Source organism: Alexandromys fortis, unplaced genomic scaffold, assembly GCF_014885135.2.
Source record: "Alexandromys fortis isolate MF-2015 unplaced genomic scaffold, M_Fortis_MF-2015_v1.1 scaffold_365, whole genome shotgun sequence".
NCBI lineage: Eukaryota > Metazoa > Chordata > Mammalia > Rodentia > Cricetidae > Alexandromys > Alexandromys fortis.
In genome coordinates this window covers 282,995-301,571 of record NW_026068288.1, presented here as the reverse complement: position 1 = coordinate 301,571, position 18,577 = coordinate 282,995, and the positions used below count along the sequence as shown (strand labels likewise).

General features: G+C 42.4%; 1 protein-coding gene across 5 annotated transcripts in view; it reads left to right on the top strand.

Annotated features, from left to right (window-relative positions):
• Positions 1–286: 286 nt before the first annotated feature.
• The window catches only part of Amot (angiomotin), a 61,673-nt gene continuing 43,382 nt past the window's right edge, over positions 287–18,577 (top strand). For 2 of the 5 annotated variants that reach the window (XM_050132281.1, XM_050132277.1), the window contains exons 1-4: positions 287–698; positions 8,516–8,582; positions 15,035–15,183; positions 17,293–18,226. In XM_050132281.1, the coding sequence (XP_049988238.1) occupies positions 17,355–18,226 (872 nt within the window). In that variant the 5' untranslated portion in view covers positions 287–698; positions 8,516–8,582; positions 15,035–15,183; positions 17,293–17,354. Of the gene's footprint in view, positions 699–2,323; positions 2,365–8,515; positions 8,583–15,034; positions 15,184–17,292; positions 18,227–18,577 lie in introns of all 5 variants that reach the window. The other 3 variants (XM_050132279.1, XM_050132280.1, XM_050132278.1) reach the window with 3 other exon arrangements.

Genomic DNA, 18,577 nt, shown 5'->3' with positions numbered 1-18,577 from the left:
CCTGCAAACACTGTCAGCACTACCGCCACCAGGTCTAGTCAAGCGCGTGAGAGGAAGAGAGCCAGCGATCTCAGCTCTCTCCTAGACTCTTGAATGCAGCGGATCAATTGTTTAAAAGTTCCCCGCCCAAAGGCCGCCTCTCCTCCTGGGGCACCGCCTCCTCCCCTTTGCCAGCCAGTGTCCTGCAGGCTTCCCTCCCGCCTCTCGTCCTGCTGGCCCCGCCCTTGGCCCTGCCCATTTCATCTTCCACCCCCCCCCCTCCTTTTGGGCGGTCCTAGCCGCTCACCGCCAGAAGAAAAGCCACCCGTTCCTCCCCCTCTTCTACCTCCCATCCTTTGCTCAGGAGCTGCCTTCATCGCAGTCACGCCCCTTCCTTCCAGGAGCTTTCTGGCTGCGTTCGCTGGTAGACCCCTGAATTACTCCTCCATCTCCGTTCTCTTTCATCTCTTTTCTAGTTCCCATCTCCTTCCCCCACCACCTCCAGCCTATCTCGCCTCCCACTATCCGCTGCTCCACCCTCCGGCCCGGTATCCTGCTTGCCTGTCCACTGCCACCAAGGAGAGACCCGAGGGAGCAGTGAGGTGGAGAGTAGCCGGGACCTGGGGCTTCCTCCCTACCCATCCCTGGCCTCTGGCCCGGGACCGAAGCCACTTGAGCCAGCGGAGAAAATCGCCACCTTGTCTTCATTGCCTTTAGGGGTAGGAGAAGCGTCGTTACTTTTTTGCGGGGAACTGGGGCAGTAGTCTGTGGTCTTGTGAACTTAATCATGCCCTTATTTGTGAGTAGGTTGTTATATGTGCCTGTGGGGATCGCCTGTATGTTACACTTTCTTGACTGTTGCCTTTGAGTTTTCCGAGGTGTGCATGAAGTTTAAAACAACTTAAAAGTATGGACTCCTCTCGTACTTGAAGGAGGAGATGCTGGAAGGTACTACTCCGGGTGCTCCTTATAGCGTCCCTGGGTTTTTGTAGGTCCCTACTGAATTGATCACTTAAGGAAGTAAAGACCTTAACTAAGTTAGGGACTCAGAGGTCCACCTTTAGTCCTGCTTGAAGGTTTGTCCTTATCTCAGATAGCTAGATAACTTTCCTCTAAGTGCTTTGGCGTGGGGTGGGAGCTCACCCTCCCTGACCCCCAGGCCATGAATTCTTCAAGTTTTCAAAAGTGGAAGTAAGGAGCCACACAGCTACCCGCTTTTGCACGTGGTGGTGGTGGAGGTGGTGGTGGAGGTGGTGGTGGTGGTGAGGTTTGGGAGGTGGAGACTGCCGTTATTTGCTTCATAAAATCAGAAGATTTTAATAAATAGTTTTGCAAACGGAGGTGTTTGTTTTAAGGTCCGAGCCTTGGCCATGGTACTTCAGTTCACCAATATCAGGACTATCTTCATAGATAGGTAAAAATGAACAGAAGGTAAAGGAGGAGGGAAATGACAGACTTTATAGACTGCTAGCAGTCCCTGATAATTGCCACTAATAAATAATAATATGCTAATAATTTGATGCAAGGGACTGACTACAAATTAATGAAAGGTGAACGGAAAATATTCGAGAAAGCCTTCTGTTACTATCCCTTTCCTCCGTGAAGAGTAGATGTCAAGTGACAGTTTAAAACTTCTATGAATATAACCTTTTCCTCCCATAATTCATTACCATAATCTTTAGTGACAAAGGGATAATGATACGTAAGTTTTCTTGGGTTGGCCATGTGAACTGTTCTTTCTCAGGCCAGCTTTTGTGAGGCCTCCTCAGACCTTTCAGTCCCCTCATTCAGTAGCTAAGAATAGTCAGAAATGCCATTTTGGACATGGGGAAAATTGTCACCTATCTCCTACCTCTCTTAAGTTGGGCAAGTGCCAAAAGCCCTGGTTGTGTTGAAAGACTTGTCCCCAATAGAGATGTCCCCAATCTATTGCTTATTCTTTAGGGAGCAAACCATTTACGTCCATTTTCAACTAATTTTCTTAGGTTGAATTTAACTGGGGGAGGGGGAGGTTAGGAAGGTAGAGAAGGGATTTGACCATGTTACGTGGTGACAATTTTAAAGGCTATCGTGTTTCAGATCAGCTGGGAGGGAAAGGCTGGCCTGACCAAACAAAATTTTAAAACTGGCCTGGGACATTTTACTAGCCAGGTGGTTGTAGAGGAGTCGCATCTATTTACGGATGCTAACTCAGGTCCCAACTATTCTGTACGGGTTTGCCTGGTGTCATTTACAGGCACTTTCTGGCACTACATCATACTTCATTTTAAGTTACTTCTTTCTTTGGGAAAGTTTGTGTCTCTGTAAAATTGAAAGTTTTTTTTTTCTTCTTTCTAATTCACAGCCTAGGTGCAAAGTAAACCTGTAACTCCACCTGTATGTACAGTAAGTTTTACATGGACATCGTAAATCCCTTTACTGGATGAAAAATAGTTTAGGAAGAGATTTTAGCAATTCGTAGCTGACACTGAGATATGAACCTTAAAGTATAAATTTTCATTTATGAAGTAAGGCTTGTTAGACTAATGCATAACTAAGGCCTTTTCTGAGGTTGATTTTTCTCCATTCTATATTTGTATAGAATGAAGCAGATTCCGGAATGCTAATAGGAAGAGGGGATAGATACTTTGACTTTGAGGTCCCATTGAGTGCCAGCATTCTAAGTGGGTACATCTGCTTCTGGGCCTCTCCTAAGAGCTCTCTCCCAGGGCCTGGGCCTTTTTTAAAAAGGGTGTCTTTGTAATTAAGCAGCCCTCCCCCCCCCCAACTCCCTTCTTTTGATCCAGTTTTTTAGGCTTATTTTCCATTTGGAGAAAAGAGGAGTTTCTCACACCCTCCTGCTCCGCTCTTAACATTTCCTTTCCTTTATCCCAGAAAATCACACCCCACAACCAAGTTCTCAGGATGGTTTGCAGTTTTGTTTTGCTTGGGACAGAGGGAGTGTTACCAGTGAGGAGGAGTAGAGGATATATTCCCTATTGGGAAATACTTGTGGCCAGGTAGCCTCCTCCATGGAGACTGAGCATTTGAAATGCATGAGAACAGTCTATTCTTCAGGACTGTCTGGTAGAAATTGTCCTTTGCACCCATTAAGCCCAGCTTAAACCCACTGAAAGGGGTGGAGAGAGGTGTGTGGTCGGGTCTAGCCTTTTAGGATGGGAAATGTTTCCAAATCGCCTATTACATCACCTCTTTCTCCCATGGATTCAGTAGGTTTAGAGATGTGCGTGACAAGTTAATTAGCTGGGGACTGAACCAATTTGTTTAGAATTGTGAGCTATTGATTTCCTGTCGCCAGGAATTATTGTTGGTGTTTTACTATGATGTGTTGTCTTTAGCATTACTTTTCATTCCTTGTTGCCTTTTGTGGACTTTGGTCCAAAATCTAGGTTCCCACCCCCAAGTCAAAGGTTAGAATTTAGTTGCAGGAACTAAGGGGGCATTAAACAGGCTGGGACATTGCGTTTCTCTCCTCCATGGTGGGCTTCTGACCCTTTTGAAGGAAGTTGCCCTCTCCACATACAACACACACAATCTGAACAAAAACGAAAGACAAAGAAGGAAACAAAGAAGGAAGGAAGGAAGGAAGGAAGGAAAGAAAGAAAGAAAGAAAGAAAGAAAGAAAGAAAATGAAAGGAAGTAGAAGGTCATTTGCTTTCTAAAAGTATCTACACAGACTTCCTTGAACAGAACTAACTTTCCTATTAAGTATCTTTAAACTATGACTGGATAGGTTAAAATAATAATAATAATAAACCACCTCAGTATAACTGGCCTTTCTCAGGACCATATTTATTGTATAAAGGACTACATTAGCATTTGCTGTTTTGATTATTGCCTGAACTAAATGAGGCTATTATTGGGCTTTTGAAGCCTTTTGTTATATGGGATGGAGTTAATTGTCTATATCATTCTGGCTTGTAATAATGCTGCCCACATTAGACTCAACCCACACATGCTTGTAGGAGGGAGTTAGCATTACTTTCTGGAACAAATATAGCTTTGCAGATTTTTCACATCCAAGGATGAGACTCTCCACCTCACCTAAGGTAAAATCTTTTCTTTCCAATTATTATATTTGACTAGCCCAAAGACCTAGAAAGTTGTTTGTTATAGGGTTTTTTTTTTTTTTTTTTTGCAAATAATGACCACTGGTATCATTTTAAATATAAGACTCTATGATAGGCTTTCCAGGTGAGCCCTTTGAGGAGAGGAGCCAGGCTTTAGCAGGCTTTCCTTCACTGTAAATTGTGGGGATTGGACAGGGGGATATTGACAATCAGTTCTCGAAATTTCAAGCTTTTCTTTTGAGGCTTCACTAATTTGCTGTGCCTACCAGAATGAGGTGCAACAGTCATTATAACTTATACAATCCTATACTCATCCTGCATGTGGGGGGGTGGGGTGGGGTGGGGATGAGTCTGTCTGTAATAATGTATCTATAGAAATGGGCTTTATAGTTTAGTGATATCAAATAATAAAGCCAAGACTCTATACAAAACTTCAAGAATTCCATTAATTTTTTTTCCTGGCTCCTCTACTAATTGAAATTTCCATAGTTTGGGTCATAGGGGTGTGTAATGTTGCCCTTAAGTAAGAACTTGTCACAGAAAAAGCTTTCTAAACTGCTATGGAGTAATGGAGTAAGAACCACAGTGAGTGCATGGGAAGAATCTCACATTTTGTTCCCAGAATTCCGGGAGGGACAAATAGGTTTAAGTGAACTCTAAACACTTAGAAAGTGGCTCATTTGTGTATGCAGCAAACCCATTAACGCTATTCTTCTGACCTGCACTTACGCTCTGCCACTTAAAAAAAAAAAAAAACTAAACTAGAACCCGATGTCTACTTGTCTAAATCATTGGACATTATTTTTAAATTGCTTCATTATGATATCTCAATGTAGTATAAATTTAGGTGGACTCTGAATGATCCCGAATGTGAAAAGGGGAGCAGGAAGGCCCAGATATGCTTATCTGAAAGCTTCACAAATAATGTTTGTCAGACTGGAGGGAAAAAAGGCAAGAAAATTAAAGTTTGTAGACAATAAAGAACACAGCATATAGCTACAGTAAAGTGGTGCACACACAGAGGGTGCTTTGAGACCTTTAGTATATAGTGAAAACTTAAGGTTCATGGACCTTTAGTTATTCCTTAATAAAATATAGTCTGCATGTGATGTCTAATTTTTGATAGACTCATTCCTGGTAAACTAATAGCTCTTTACAAATTGAATGAAATTTCTTCAGCCAAAATATAAATACTGGAATCAAGGTCTGTATCATGAACAAATTTCCAAGTGAAGTACAAGCATATGTTTCATCCTTTGTGCTCCTGGGGAAAGAAATGCAGGTGGGTTTGGTTTATTTGTTAATAGTTCCTAATGCAAATCAATCACCTCTCTCTCTCTCTCTCTCTCTCTCTCTCTCTCTCTCTCTCTCTCTCTTGATTTGCTTGACATTTGTGAAGTCATCACTCTTTCTCTGGCTGCCTGAAATGGCATTCATTAGTCTGTGTGACTTGAAGCCAGGATTTGGGATTCTCTGCCCAGCCCCTCTCTGACTTGCCTTGTGACCAAGGGGAGCTGAATTAGCTGCTCTAAGCTTCAGTTACCCTTCTGGGAAGAAAGGATATTAATACTTCACAGAGGTGTTTAGGCATGCTTCATATTGGGCATATGCTTTGAGGTCATTGGATGAAAGGTGTTTTGCATGATGGCAGAGCAGGCTTATTATAGGGTCCTGAGCAGGTGTTCATGTCTAATGAGCTTTTGCTTGCTTATAACATACAGTGCCCTTTGGTGTCCTATTGCCTTTCTGAGCATAATTAAGATTGACCCTACATTTGTGCTATTGACTCTCTCAGCCTTTTAAAAACATTCAACATTTTTTTCCTATTCTCTCATAGTTTGCGGCAAAGTCAAAGGACAGTAGTAGTGACTGTCGGGATGGGGAGAATTGTTTGAGAAGCAGACAGTTGGAATGCACCCTAGTGGCCAGCGAATCCTTCAGAGCACCTTCAAGCTTGTTAAAGTAAAGCAGAGTTTAATGCGTCTGTGTTTTAAGGGAGAAAGTTTTGAGTAACATTTGCTGTGACAAACACTGGTGATAGCCAGTAACTGAAACCCAGCTGTTGTAATGTTTTGGGCACAGCTGTTTTTTATTAATGATGGAATATTTATGCTTGCTCTACAATTCGTGGCTCATTTCCATGTGTATGTCAGAACTTAAATACCCCCAAAGGCAACATTAAGATAACATTAAATATAAATGTGGCCAAGCTAGAAAGGGTGGATTTGGCGGGTATCTCGCTTATATTTATTGGTGTTGTTTCAGATTACAATAACTGGTCACCTTTACACATTGATGGTGATCTTTTCCCTTTTTATAATATCCCATAGATTTTGATACTTCTGATAAGGACAAGTGATTGTCGCCCCATTTTATGATGCAGAGGAAACTGATGTATGTATTTTTTAAAGAGCATTTTTTTTTTATCCAGCACATGCTTCTCATTATCCGAGAGGCCTGGACTCAATCAAGAAAGGAGCAGAGAAACCACATAATTGAAAGGGGAATGACGGTGGTGCATACTTGGAATATTTGTGGGAAGGGGATTGCTGACATCAGAAAATGTAGTGGCCTGAGTGTTAACAGCATTGAAGAGAAATCAGCTTTCTGTGTTTCTGTGTATTGAGAATTATTTTTAACGCGATATAAATATGGGCCAGATTTGACATCTTTTATGAAGTTGCCCTGGAAACTTTGATGAAGGTTGTTATAGAAAAGTTCAATTAAAGCCTTCCCTGTTAGGAAGCTAATTAGCGCATCCTTTACTCATTTTAGTTGTCTTCAGGGGCGCTGATTTGCATTGAATTAGTGACATTCCCCCTCATGTGATAGCAAATTTAAGCTTAAAAAGAAATCACAGATGAAGAAAATCATTTAGATTGCCAATTCTAAAGAAATGGAATTTCCTCTGTTACCTTTGGGCTTTTTGTTTAGATCTCTGTTTTACTCTGTTTATACAGTGATCCCATTTTAATTTAGCATCCAGTTTTACTTTGTGGATCATGAGTTCTGAACCACAACTTACTAATGGTAGTTCTCTGTATGAATTGAGGAAATACAGTGGATCGTAATACAGTATTTTATTAAGGTTATAGTCTGTTTTCTTTTCTTCCATGATTTTCTTGTACCTTTTTCTACCTATCCCTGCCTCTGTGTGTGTGTGTGTGTGCCTATATGTGTGTTTGCCTGAGTACATACATATGTCAAAAGGAGGAGAGAGAGAGAGAGAGAGAGAGAGAGAGAGAGAGAGAGAGAGAGAGAGAGATTGAGAGAGGCAGATTGTTTTCTAAAGCAAACAGTTTTCGGAGCTAAGAAAATATTGATGACCTGCTTTACCCCCTAGAGCATTCTTTTTGCCTGCAGCTGCCAATTAGTATTGTGTGGGGCACTGTGGTAAATTTTCTGACCCCGCTGTTTCTGTGAGCAGGCTAAGCACTTATTTCTTGGGAACATGAAGGGAAAGGGTTAGGGTGGGGCTAACCATAAGCACTGCCTTCCTAATAGTTTCTATTTTGCTTCAGCTCTTTTAGGGAAAGAATATTAGCTTCTGAGATTTCAGGGACATGTGCAAAAGAATAGATGTCCTATAGCGGGATAAAATATAAGGTCTACTTTGAGCCTCCCTTCCCTCCACAGTTCGTAGGAGATGATCATTCTTTATACCTAGTCCCTGATGCTTTTTCCTTGAGGGCCATGCCTGCATTAGTTTCTTTGAGTGGGACAGTTACTTAGGCTTTCTGACATGTGGCGTGACTGATCTTCCTCTAGTCCTTCCTTGAGAAGGCAGGGTCTAGATTCAGTTCTACAAGGCGACAGAGTCAAAAGAAGTTTATAGTTTTTGCAGCTTGGCAGCAGGAGGAGGGGCTGCCTCTGTCTTTGGAGAGCGACTCAGGTTCTTTGGCATGAAGATATGAAACACTGGCTCTTACCCATGCACCTGCTGGATGCCACACCTGCAGCCAGCACCTGAGCCCCACTCCGACACAAAAACCTGACTGAAGGCAAATGGGGCTCCTTTCCAGAGTCTGCAGCAAAATGGGGGCTTCGAGTTATGCCAGCATAGCACCAGTGAGAGTTAGATGAAGCCAGTCATCCTCCTGCTATTGGGGAACTGTCTTAATACTTTCGTGTAGGGGAAACATACTTATGTAGAAAGACTGTTGGCGTGCTCAGGGGATTTGGCTTTTTGAATGAGCTTCTCTTAGTTTTAACTAAAATTAATTTAAACAATTTCTGTTGTAAACTGTCTTCTTCCAAACCTGGCAAGAAGTCTGTGGGAGGGTTTGTCTTTTACCTGAATATAGGGCAGGCAGGAAGTCATAAGATTTGGTTTCTGATTCTGACCCTACTGGGGAGCAACAATAAAACCTTGATCCAGTGAGTTAGCATTAGCTATGTGCCCTGCACTTGTGTTTCTCCAGTTGTAAAGTGGAGTTACTCACATCTGTCTTTACTTCCCCCCACAGCTGCTGAGAAGGCTAACCGAAGTGGAAGAACCATTGACTCCTTAGAGACAAGGCTGAGAAACTAAAGGTAATAATGATGTTAGTATTCTATGTCTTTCATACTTTTTCTCCGGTTGTAGCTTCTATCAAAGTCCTTGGGCAGGTCTTATTCACTTTTTATGCCCATATTGCATACACTAAATACGTGAGTTGGTGTTTTAGGTACTGGGATAGAAAGAGCGTACCCCATCCTATGTATTCTACCAACTTGCACTTCCATTTCCGGCTCAGCTTCCTGTGATTTCTGCCTGGACTCTTAGAAGCACCAGTGAAGAGAATTGCCTTCTTTTATGTCTCTGAATTACTATTGGGGACTTAGATCCTGAAGCAAGGGCTTCTGGATTTAAATTATATAGAGGAGGTGACCTGAGAGCAAGTGAAGGGATCTGTTTAACATTTACAATGTAGGCGTTTCTCGAATGCTTATTTTCTTCGGGGTCCATCATACTTTCGGCCTTGGTGAATTCTGTTCCTATTTTGTGGCCCAGCCCTCTCTCTTATAACTTTAGCACTTCCACATACACCAATGACTTCCAAAGATATATTTCAGAATGTCTCTGAAATCATGTGGCTCCACAAATTCGGTGCCTTCGACTCAGCTCTCTGCAGATCTCTGTTCTACAGAAGTTTTTAGATTAGACCTACCTTCCCAGGACTTCCTGATGACTAGGCTCGAAATATTTGTTGCTTTATTTCTTCTCTAGTGTCTTCTTGGTACAAGTGAAAGCTAAACACTTTTAGCTATAGTAAATGCTCACTAAATGTTGGTTAGTGCTAAAACAGCTGTATACAAGGGCCATAGGAACAGAAAGAGGACAGAATTCGTGTTCTATGCTGAGCAAAATTCAGGGTAGTGAAGAAATGGAGCATGATTAGTGAAAATCTTTGAAGGAGGGGCTGAACCCACTTTTCTGAGAGTTCTGGAAAAGAAGTGAAAAAAAAAAAAAAGAAAAGAAAAGAAATTGGCCTCATGCAAAGCCATGGTATCTCTGGTCTGCTGCCTTTCCTAACTAAAACCTAAAACCCGGGTGACTTTGTATGGTCAAATATGTGCTCTTTCTATAACATACTAACCATTTAAACAGGTGGCATTTCTTCATATTATATATAATAAACCTGGTCACCGTTAAAAGTGCTACTCTGATTGAAGCTGCGCATAGAGGCATGTGCACAGGCTCGTTGCTCATGTACATTCAGTTTTTTATAGTAACATGCCCATTAGGTTAAACCGAAGATTGGGCTCTCAAAACTAACAGATTCTGTTCTCAGAAAGTAACAAGCTGGGTCACTAGAACTGAATGTCTTCAAGCTGATGGTCAGATCGTTCCAAGGGCAAAAATGAAAGATGATATAAGCCATTACAGGCCATGAACCTGTTCTCACCCATCCGATGTTCTTACTAATTAGCTTCTTGGCCAAGTGGCAATTTGGGGCAAGTGCATGCAAGCTAGATTCCTAGGGGAGCCCACATTCCAGGCTCTGCCATTTCAAAAGGCACTGAGGTCCTCCACTGCTTCTCTTGGCTTAAGCTTCCCAGTGTCCCCAGAGCCCTGCTCTGACCTGGTGGAGAAACGGGGGCAGAAGAGCATTTTATTAAGTGAAAGAAAGATTTCATGGGGCTTTGCTTTCTGCTACTTTTTTGTTTGTTTATTTATTTTTTTAAATGGCTATTCACAAACATTTGTGCTCCTTGACCCATTCCTTTCACTTGTGGGGTTGTATCATTAAGAAACAATATTATATTAGGATTTAAGATTTCATTAATTTAATTAAGAAACTGTTTTTCTAAAATATAGCAAAAGGTTAAATCACAAAGATGTTTTAATGAAATTATTTAGGCCAGCACAAAATTGGGAGTCATTTGACTATCTTAATTGGAAAGTGGGTAAGTGCATCTTGATACACCCATTCACTGGAATATTACATGACCATTACAATATTTGTTATGATGTCTATGCCAAAACATGGGTAAAAGGCTTATAATAAAATGAAACGTAAGATCCCATATTCTGTGCATATTAATATTTCTTTGTGCTGGTTGTGATGGCTCAAACCCATAGTCCCAGCACTGGGTAAACTGAGCAGAATCATTGCCATGAGTTTAAGGTCAGTATGGACTACATAGTTCCAGGTTGGTCTGGGCTACTCAGTGAGACCCTGTCTCTAAAACCAAAACCAGGTGTTTTCCATTGCTTTACACAGGTCTAAATAGACCGTTTACAAATTTTAACACTGCTGAAGTACTGGATTTCTAAGTGATTTATCTTCTTTATTATAACTATTTGCACACTGTATTTATGTTATTTATAAAAATAAAGTGTAAAAAATAGTGGGGAAAAGATTGTTAAGGCAGCAAGGATCTAGGTAGATTCTTAACCTTCTTCCTTTTATGTGTGTCCTGCTTTTATGGATCCCTTGTACTTTTTTGAGGCATTAAGTGGCTAGATGTGGTACCATGGTCTAATAATCCCCTTTATAAATGATGTATATCAGAGGAAAAAAAAATAGGTGGTAACAGGATTCACCCCACTACTGTGTGTCTCACTGACCCCTCCACTGTCTGCATGATAATTTTGTTGCTCATGAATATGTTCGGGTTAGTTCAGAGCAATATAAAAGGAAGTATAAGTGGGATAAAAAAATGACCAATTCTGACCTGGGCACGATGACTCAGGGGGTTAGGGCACCTGCCTCTGGGAAGACTTGATTTCCATATCCAGGATCTGCATGGTAAAAGGAGACAACTGCCTCCCGCAAGTTGACATCTGATCTGCACATGCACAGCATAGTGAACATGGCCACACACTGGTGCGCACACACACACACACTAAATAAATAAATAAATAAAAATAAAGTAATTAAAATATAATATGTTTTTAAATAAATTAATGTTGTAGAAACAGATTTCTCACATGCTCCTCAGTAAGGGTTGAAAATTTCAAGGCCTTACAGTAATTTTCCAATGTGGTCTAGGCAATGAATGATATAGAAAAGAATTGATGCCCACTCTTCCCTTACACATTACTTTTTGGGGAGGGGGTTTATGGGTTTCTCTGTGGAGCCCTGGCTTTCCTGGAACTCATTCTGTACACCAGGCTGACCTCGAACTCAGAAAACTACCTGCCTAGGCTGGAATTATAGGCATGTGCACCACTGCCCAACCCCTTACGAGAATTTTCTAAGCCGGAACAAATGCGTATCTAGTTTGCGAGTTACAGGACTATGGGGCGTTAAGTGATCTCCTTATCAGAATTCTGACCATTGATGGCTTAAGAAACCCTGTAACTAAGACACAAATAGGGACTTTAAATCAAACAACTTTCATAAAATTTTTAAAGCATTCTAGAATAAAAGCTAAGTTGTCATAATAATTATAGCAATAGTTAACTTTTTTGAGCTTTTATGAAGTGTCAGGATCCATGCTTCACACTTTACATGGAATAACTCTACTTCTCTTAATCTTGATTGTAATCTTCCATTATGTGTACACCACTGATCCTAATTTCTAGGTGATGCTACTGTTACCTATGCAGGTAAAGAAACATGGATGAGGTCAGTTAACAAAGAAGTTATGGATTTGAACTTGAGAAGTGAGATGATAGAACCCTTGGCCGCAGGGTTTCTACTGTATCCCCACTACCTGTTCAGCTCAGTAATATCCTATGCACAGAGCTGAATGTGTGCTCTGGCTTGCAAGGTTTCTTGGGAAAGGTAGTGTCTATGAAAGATCAGGCCATTAAGCAGCCCAGCCAGAGAGCACATGTGAATCTACTGGGACTTCCTGGCTCTGTTGTTGTTAGGTTTATTTATTTGAATGGGTGTTGGGCCTGGATAGATTTGTGTATGCAGTACCTGTGGTGGCCAGGAGATGTACGATACCATGGAGCTGGTGCTACAGACAGTTGTGAGCTGCCTGGTGGGTGCTGGGTATTGAACCCTAGTCCTTTTGAAGAGCATTCAGGTTAATATAACCACTGAGCCATCTCTCCAGCCCAGACTTCTTGCTTTTAATAAGTGTGTGTGTGTGTGTACATGTGATGTTTTATTTACAAAGACATTGTCACAGAAATTTTGACCTGGATGCTTTTCACTTCTCTGGAAATAAAGTATGAAGTAGATTGATCAGAATTTGGCAGAGAAACCGGTTTTCTAGTCTAGGTTTACCATCCTTGTTTGTATAGTAAAGGGCAGAATGGAAGGAGGAAGTAGAAGGGTTAGAAAGAAGACCTAATAGGCTTATTGCAAAATTCATTTGAAGGGCAAAAATATGGTTTGTTCTGGCCACCTTGTAATGTTGATTTTGTTGGGTCTTGGGTTGGGAAATATCTGAGCTCTCACTAATGTGTTTGGCTCACCTTCCAGGTATATGGGGAGAGGTTCATGGCTGCAAGTGGAGCAAGAATTTTGCTGCCTTGTTGTTACAGAGGAGCTGGATATATAGATTTATACTGCATTAAAAAAAAAAAAAAAAACAGAGCTAGGCATTTCCTTTCTTTTCTGGTCCACTATCCTCAAAGGCGCTCTGTGTGTCCAAGAGCAACAAGGTTATTTTATTGATTGAAGATGATGTCAGATCCCTGGCAGTGGCATGATTAAAAGTGTGGGCAAATTAAAGGTTACGTAGTTCCTACTATTTCGGTTCTTCGGCATGAGGCAAGGGATCTTCTCTTTCGTTAATAGTGTCATGTTTTTCCTTAGCATGCTGATGGACATAAGGTTATCAAAAAAGAGACATAAGCTGGGGAGAACTCTGTATAATTTCTGTTTGTTTGTTTGTTTTTCTCCTGAGATGATTTGCCTTCCTGTAAAAGAGAAACCAGAACCATGTGGTAAGGAAGTGGGAGAACACAGTGTCTCATTGGTATTAGAAAGTGATTTGGGGTCTGAAAAAGATGTGGAGGAACTTGAACAAAATTAAGGGGGCGGGTGAAGAGATTTTGGCCAAGTAAGGTTTTCTCCAGTGAAGATCAGGGAGGCAGGAGAAAGCCAGTCTCAAATCAGCATGAAGAATCTCAGTAGTTCTGGAGGAAAAGCCTGTGGTGCCTTTCCTCCAGGGGCTCCTTTTTGAAAGCCTAGGGCCATTTTCTGGTTTTGGTTGAAAAGCAGACACTTGTTTTCTTCAGAGTAAGACAACAAGAGCATGCTGGTTATTTACCAGAGTTCTACTCCTGGTCTCACTTTGACTCCAATTAAAAGTTATTTCTCTGCTTTGCACTGAGGGGGAGACACCCTCAAATAATTACCTTGCAGATTGGGCTCAGTTTTGCTTTTGATCACAATTATACTTTGGACCAAAACAAGATGGAAAGACAAATTTCCGGGTTTGTTCACTCCATATCTGCTCGTTTATTTTTGGCAACATTGCAAGGAAATAATGCTAAATTAATCACTGTGTGGTTTTGTGGATTTTTTTTTCAACTTGAAAATTTTGGAAAAGCTCCCAAAATACAACGATGCTCATGTGTTTCTTCTGCATTGCCATGCTTCTCACAGAGCCTCTGGTGTGCAGTAAAAGGTTTTTTTTTTTTTTTTCTTCTTCTTCTTCCTTTAAAGTGATACGAATGAGTCATGGCTAGGCTAGGATGTGGTTCATGTGCAACCTTACCTAAACACAAACTATTCAGTTTTACAGTAGCGTTGGTTGGACTTGGAGGGAGGTTTAGAAGGATTCAAAGCAGAAACTAAATGAAGATGATCTCAAATGGAAATGAAATGGAGTAGACTCCTTTTGCTGAGACCCTGGATCAGAGGAGGTGCTGAGAGGGCAATCTGAGGCATATTCTGTTGTGTTTTGAACCCCATAGGCTGTACGGCTTTCCTCCTTTTGCAAGGGTGATTGGCTGTTAATCAGATTGTAAGCTCAATGAGAGCAGGAACTATGTTTTGTATGTCTCTGTATGACTCATTGTGTCTAGTACGAGGCTGGCAAATGTCTGGAATGCTCAATGTTCAATAAATATTAAATGACTTGGCTGAAGTTTGTTTTTCTTCTGCCTGCCCGAGGCTGTGGCAGTAGAGTCAGGAGTTTGATATTCAGTGGTCTTTTTTTTTTTTCCCCCCGGACTCTGGATCTAACTTACGACATTCGCCTTCCCTTCTGGTTGTAAGGTAGTTAAATTCACAAATCTATGCTGCTACTGACACCAACTGAATGTTGTTTCCCAAGGTAACAGTGGTTGTGGGTATTTCCCACCATCTAGGGTTCCAACAGGCATGGCTTTCTAAGGCTGGGAGACTTGAACACAGCAGCTCTTTACAGGGTCACTTCTTAGTCTCTCTGTCCCGTTGGAGACTGGAATGACCTCCTGCACACACCTGCTGCACAGTGGGCTATCATTTCAAAGCCACTCATTTCAAAGCCAAGCAACACGGGACAAGACTTTCCCTTGGAAGGAGTAGTTTGTTTAACTGCTGGCGCATGGTGGCAACTTAGAAACGACATTTTGATTTCTCCCTCCCTACCCTTCCTGAACATTTCAGAGTGACCTGTGGTTGGACTCTTGCCGGCGCTTACCCTGAACCTGAGTGTTAGGGGAGAGGGAATCTGCTGCTGCGGTTTCTGGAGCTGCCCATAAGCAAGAGTTCCCTATCCTCATCAAGGCTTTAAGCCTAAAAGAAAGCAGAAATAGGTATGAACCTTTGGTGTGCATATATGTGCGCGCACGTGTCTGTGTGTGTGTGTAGAGTGTGCCTGTGGGTGGGTGTGTATTTGTGTGTGTGTTTGTAAGTGTGTATGTGTGTACGTGCTTGAGCACATGTGCTTGAGCAGATGGGACCTGCGTTTGTGCGTGCTGACCCACAGGAGCGCATGCCTGGGAGCCTACCTGTGCGTGCTGGAGGACGGGTGTGGCATGGGAGGGGGTGGCATACCTTCGAAGGTATGGGGTCTGGGAGAGCTTAGTGTCTACATTCTCCTGCCTTGCGGGAGAGGGTTAGAGGTAATATTTGTCTTAACTACAAACATTCTTGTTTCTACCTTTTTTTTTTTTTTTTTGCTAGAAGAAAAGAATTTGGTAGTCATCTGTCCAATTTCAGGCAACAGAAGAGATTTTTCTATTTGAGTCTTGAGTCCAAATCTGGGAACCACAGAGTGTCACAGGAGTGGAGAGGAATATGATTACAGGCTAAGTTAGGTAGCCTTTCGGTGGTGAGGTTACACTTTCCCCCAAAATAGGGATGAGATACAAAAAGAGTTTTTTTTTTTTTTGAGCTGGGAATGTAGCTCAGAGGTAATGTGCTTGCCTAGCATGCCTGTGATCCTGAGTTCCATTTCTAATATCACAAAACAAACCCATCAATAAGATAATTATATATCCGAATAAAAAAATGATAAAACGTGCTTTTGGGAGGGAAACCGTTGGGTTAGCTCATTCCATAGAACAGTTGGAAGGCATGTAGTGATAAGCATCAAGAAGGAAGAGAAGCCAGAAGCTGAGCATGTCCATCTGCTGTCCCCATTCTGGATGCCCTGCAGCACTAAGGAAAGGGATTTGCAGAGAGCTGGGGGTGACTTACTGTCCAGATAAAGACCTGGTAGGTAGAGTGTGAGATTTTCATGCGGAAACCCAACACTCAGTAGATTGGCCCTTACAGTGACTTTTGTGTGACATGTCCATGCACACCAAGTTACTTCACATCTCTACAGTGAAAATCTCATGCTTTAGCATTGCTGTTTACTCGCAGTGTTTAGCAGGACAGATTCTTTCCAGAGTCTTTGAGTGTCTGGTAAATCGACATGCGCAAGTCGGGAGTCAAGAGGGAAGGGGTGGTGCATGTGACTTGCCCTTCAATTTTTCAGATGGGGGAACAGAAGTTATGAAAAGAAGAGCACTGGCTTAGGCTACCTTGGATATTGCCGTAGTCTTATGACGTGGATCTCAATTTGTGCTGCTGCTGTCTATTTAACAAGATCCATAGTAACTCTTTAGAAGAGCTGATAGAGGTGGTCAGGCCATGGTCATCATGTTGTTTCAGAAGGATGGACTTGGATTATTCAGTTTCTAAATGTCAGAGGTTCTTCCCCCTATCCACTTGTCCTACCCAACAGCAACAGCAAGCTGCCTTAATGTCTCTCCTTGATGGCCTAAGAGAAACGTGTCAGTAATACTTGTTCAAAGCTATTTTCTTATTAAGTAATGGAGCATCCAAAATGGATACTAAAAAGATGTTTTTAAGATTATGTTTCAGAGTTATAGGCAATCTGAAAAAAAAATGACATTGAGGCAGGGTTTATTTATGCCTGTGCTCGCTAAGCTCTCTTTACCTATTATTTGTGTAAGTTATTGTTTTGAAGTTTTTTTCCCTATATTACATGCTGAACTTATTCATAAATCCTGTTTAGGGGGTAACTCTGCCCACTTCTCTGTCTCTCCCTCCATAGCATAACATTTTTATTTTTGATTTAAATAGAGTACAGAGAGATGAAACTCGAAAGAGTCTTAGAAACCTGCCCGCTCTGACCACCCTACTTGACTGCTCCTTGCTGGCCCACTCTTTTTAGAAAGTAAGTCAGGATTAGTTAGAGCATGGTAAAAGAGGAAACCACTTTTTGACCTAAATGTTCCTCAACCTATCAGTGCTAAAGACAAGAAGCATGGAATTAATCTACGATTTATGAATGCAATTCCTCTGTTTTGTTTCTGTAATGGATTCCTCCCCTTCAAAACATGTTTTCTTCCCCTTTAGAGTACTGATTAATCCATCACCTGGATGTTAAGCTTCCTGTTTCCCCTTCCCAGGTCAAGGGCAGCCCAAGTGCCCAATTTCTCTCTCTCTTCACAAAGCAACGCCAGCTATAGAGATGAGAAATTCTGAAGAACAGCCAAGTGGGGGAACTACGGTATTGCAACGCCTGCTTCAAGAGCAGCTTCGCTATGGCAATCCTAGTGAGAATCGTAATCTGCTTGCCATCCACCAGCAGGCTACAGGGAATAGCCCCCCATTCTCCACTGGCAGTGGGAACCCCGGCCCTCAGACCGACGTGTTGAGTCCCCAGGATCACCACCAGCAGCTCGTGGCACACCCTGCTCGACAAGAACCCCAGGGCCAGGAAATCCAGTCAGAAAACATCGTCATGGAGAAGCAGCTGTCCCCTCGTATGCAGAATAATGAGGAACTGCCGACCTATGAAGAAGCCAAGGTCCAGTCACAATACTTCCGGGGCCAACAGCATGCTAGTGTTGGCGCTGCCTTCTATGTCACAGGAGTCACTAACCAGAAGATGAGAACCGAAGGACGCCCATCAGTGCAGCGACTCAATCCTGGGAAGATGCATCAAGATGAAGGACTTAGAGACCTTAAGCAAGGGCATGTCCGATCCCTGAGTGAAAGACTAATGCAGATGTCACTGGCTACCAGTGGAGTGAAAGCCCACCCACCTGTAACCAGTGCTCCCCTCTCCCCACCACAAGCCAGTGACCTCTACAAGAATCCCACCAGTTCCAGTGACTTCTACAAGGCTCAAGGGCCACCTCCCAACCAACATAGTCTGAAGAGCATGGAACACCGAGGCCCCCCACCAGAATACCCTTTCAAGGGCATGCCATCCCAGTCTGTAGTGTGCAAGCCCCAAGAGCCAGGGCTCTTCTATAGTGAGCATCGCCTGAACCAGCCAGGGAGAACAGAGGGGCAACTGATGAGGTATCAGCACCCCCCTGAGTATGGCGCAGCCAGGTAAGAGTTCCCTTTCTGTCATTTCCTGGCCTCATCCCCAACCAGCCTCTCCTGCTGCCTTTTGGGAAAGGGAAGGAATGGGCAGGTGCTTGATATAACAAACTTCCCAGTGGCTGTAGAGAAAAGCAGTCCTTCATTTTAGTGTTTATGTGCTCTCTTGTCTCCTGGGATTCTCGAAGAAGGGTCATTGTTTCTAATCTTGCGAGTTCTTAAAGGCCTTTCCTTAAGAAATAGAAGCAGATTGTCTTGGACTTTAATAAGTCTGCCACATTGTGTCACTTCCATCATTCACAATTCATGTTTGTGTGTGTGTGGAGCAATCTGTTTGTTTCCTGTTAGTTGTACTGTCTC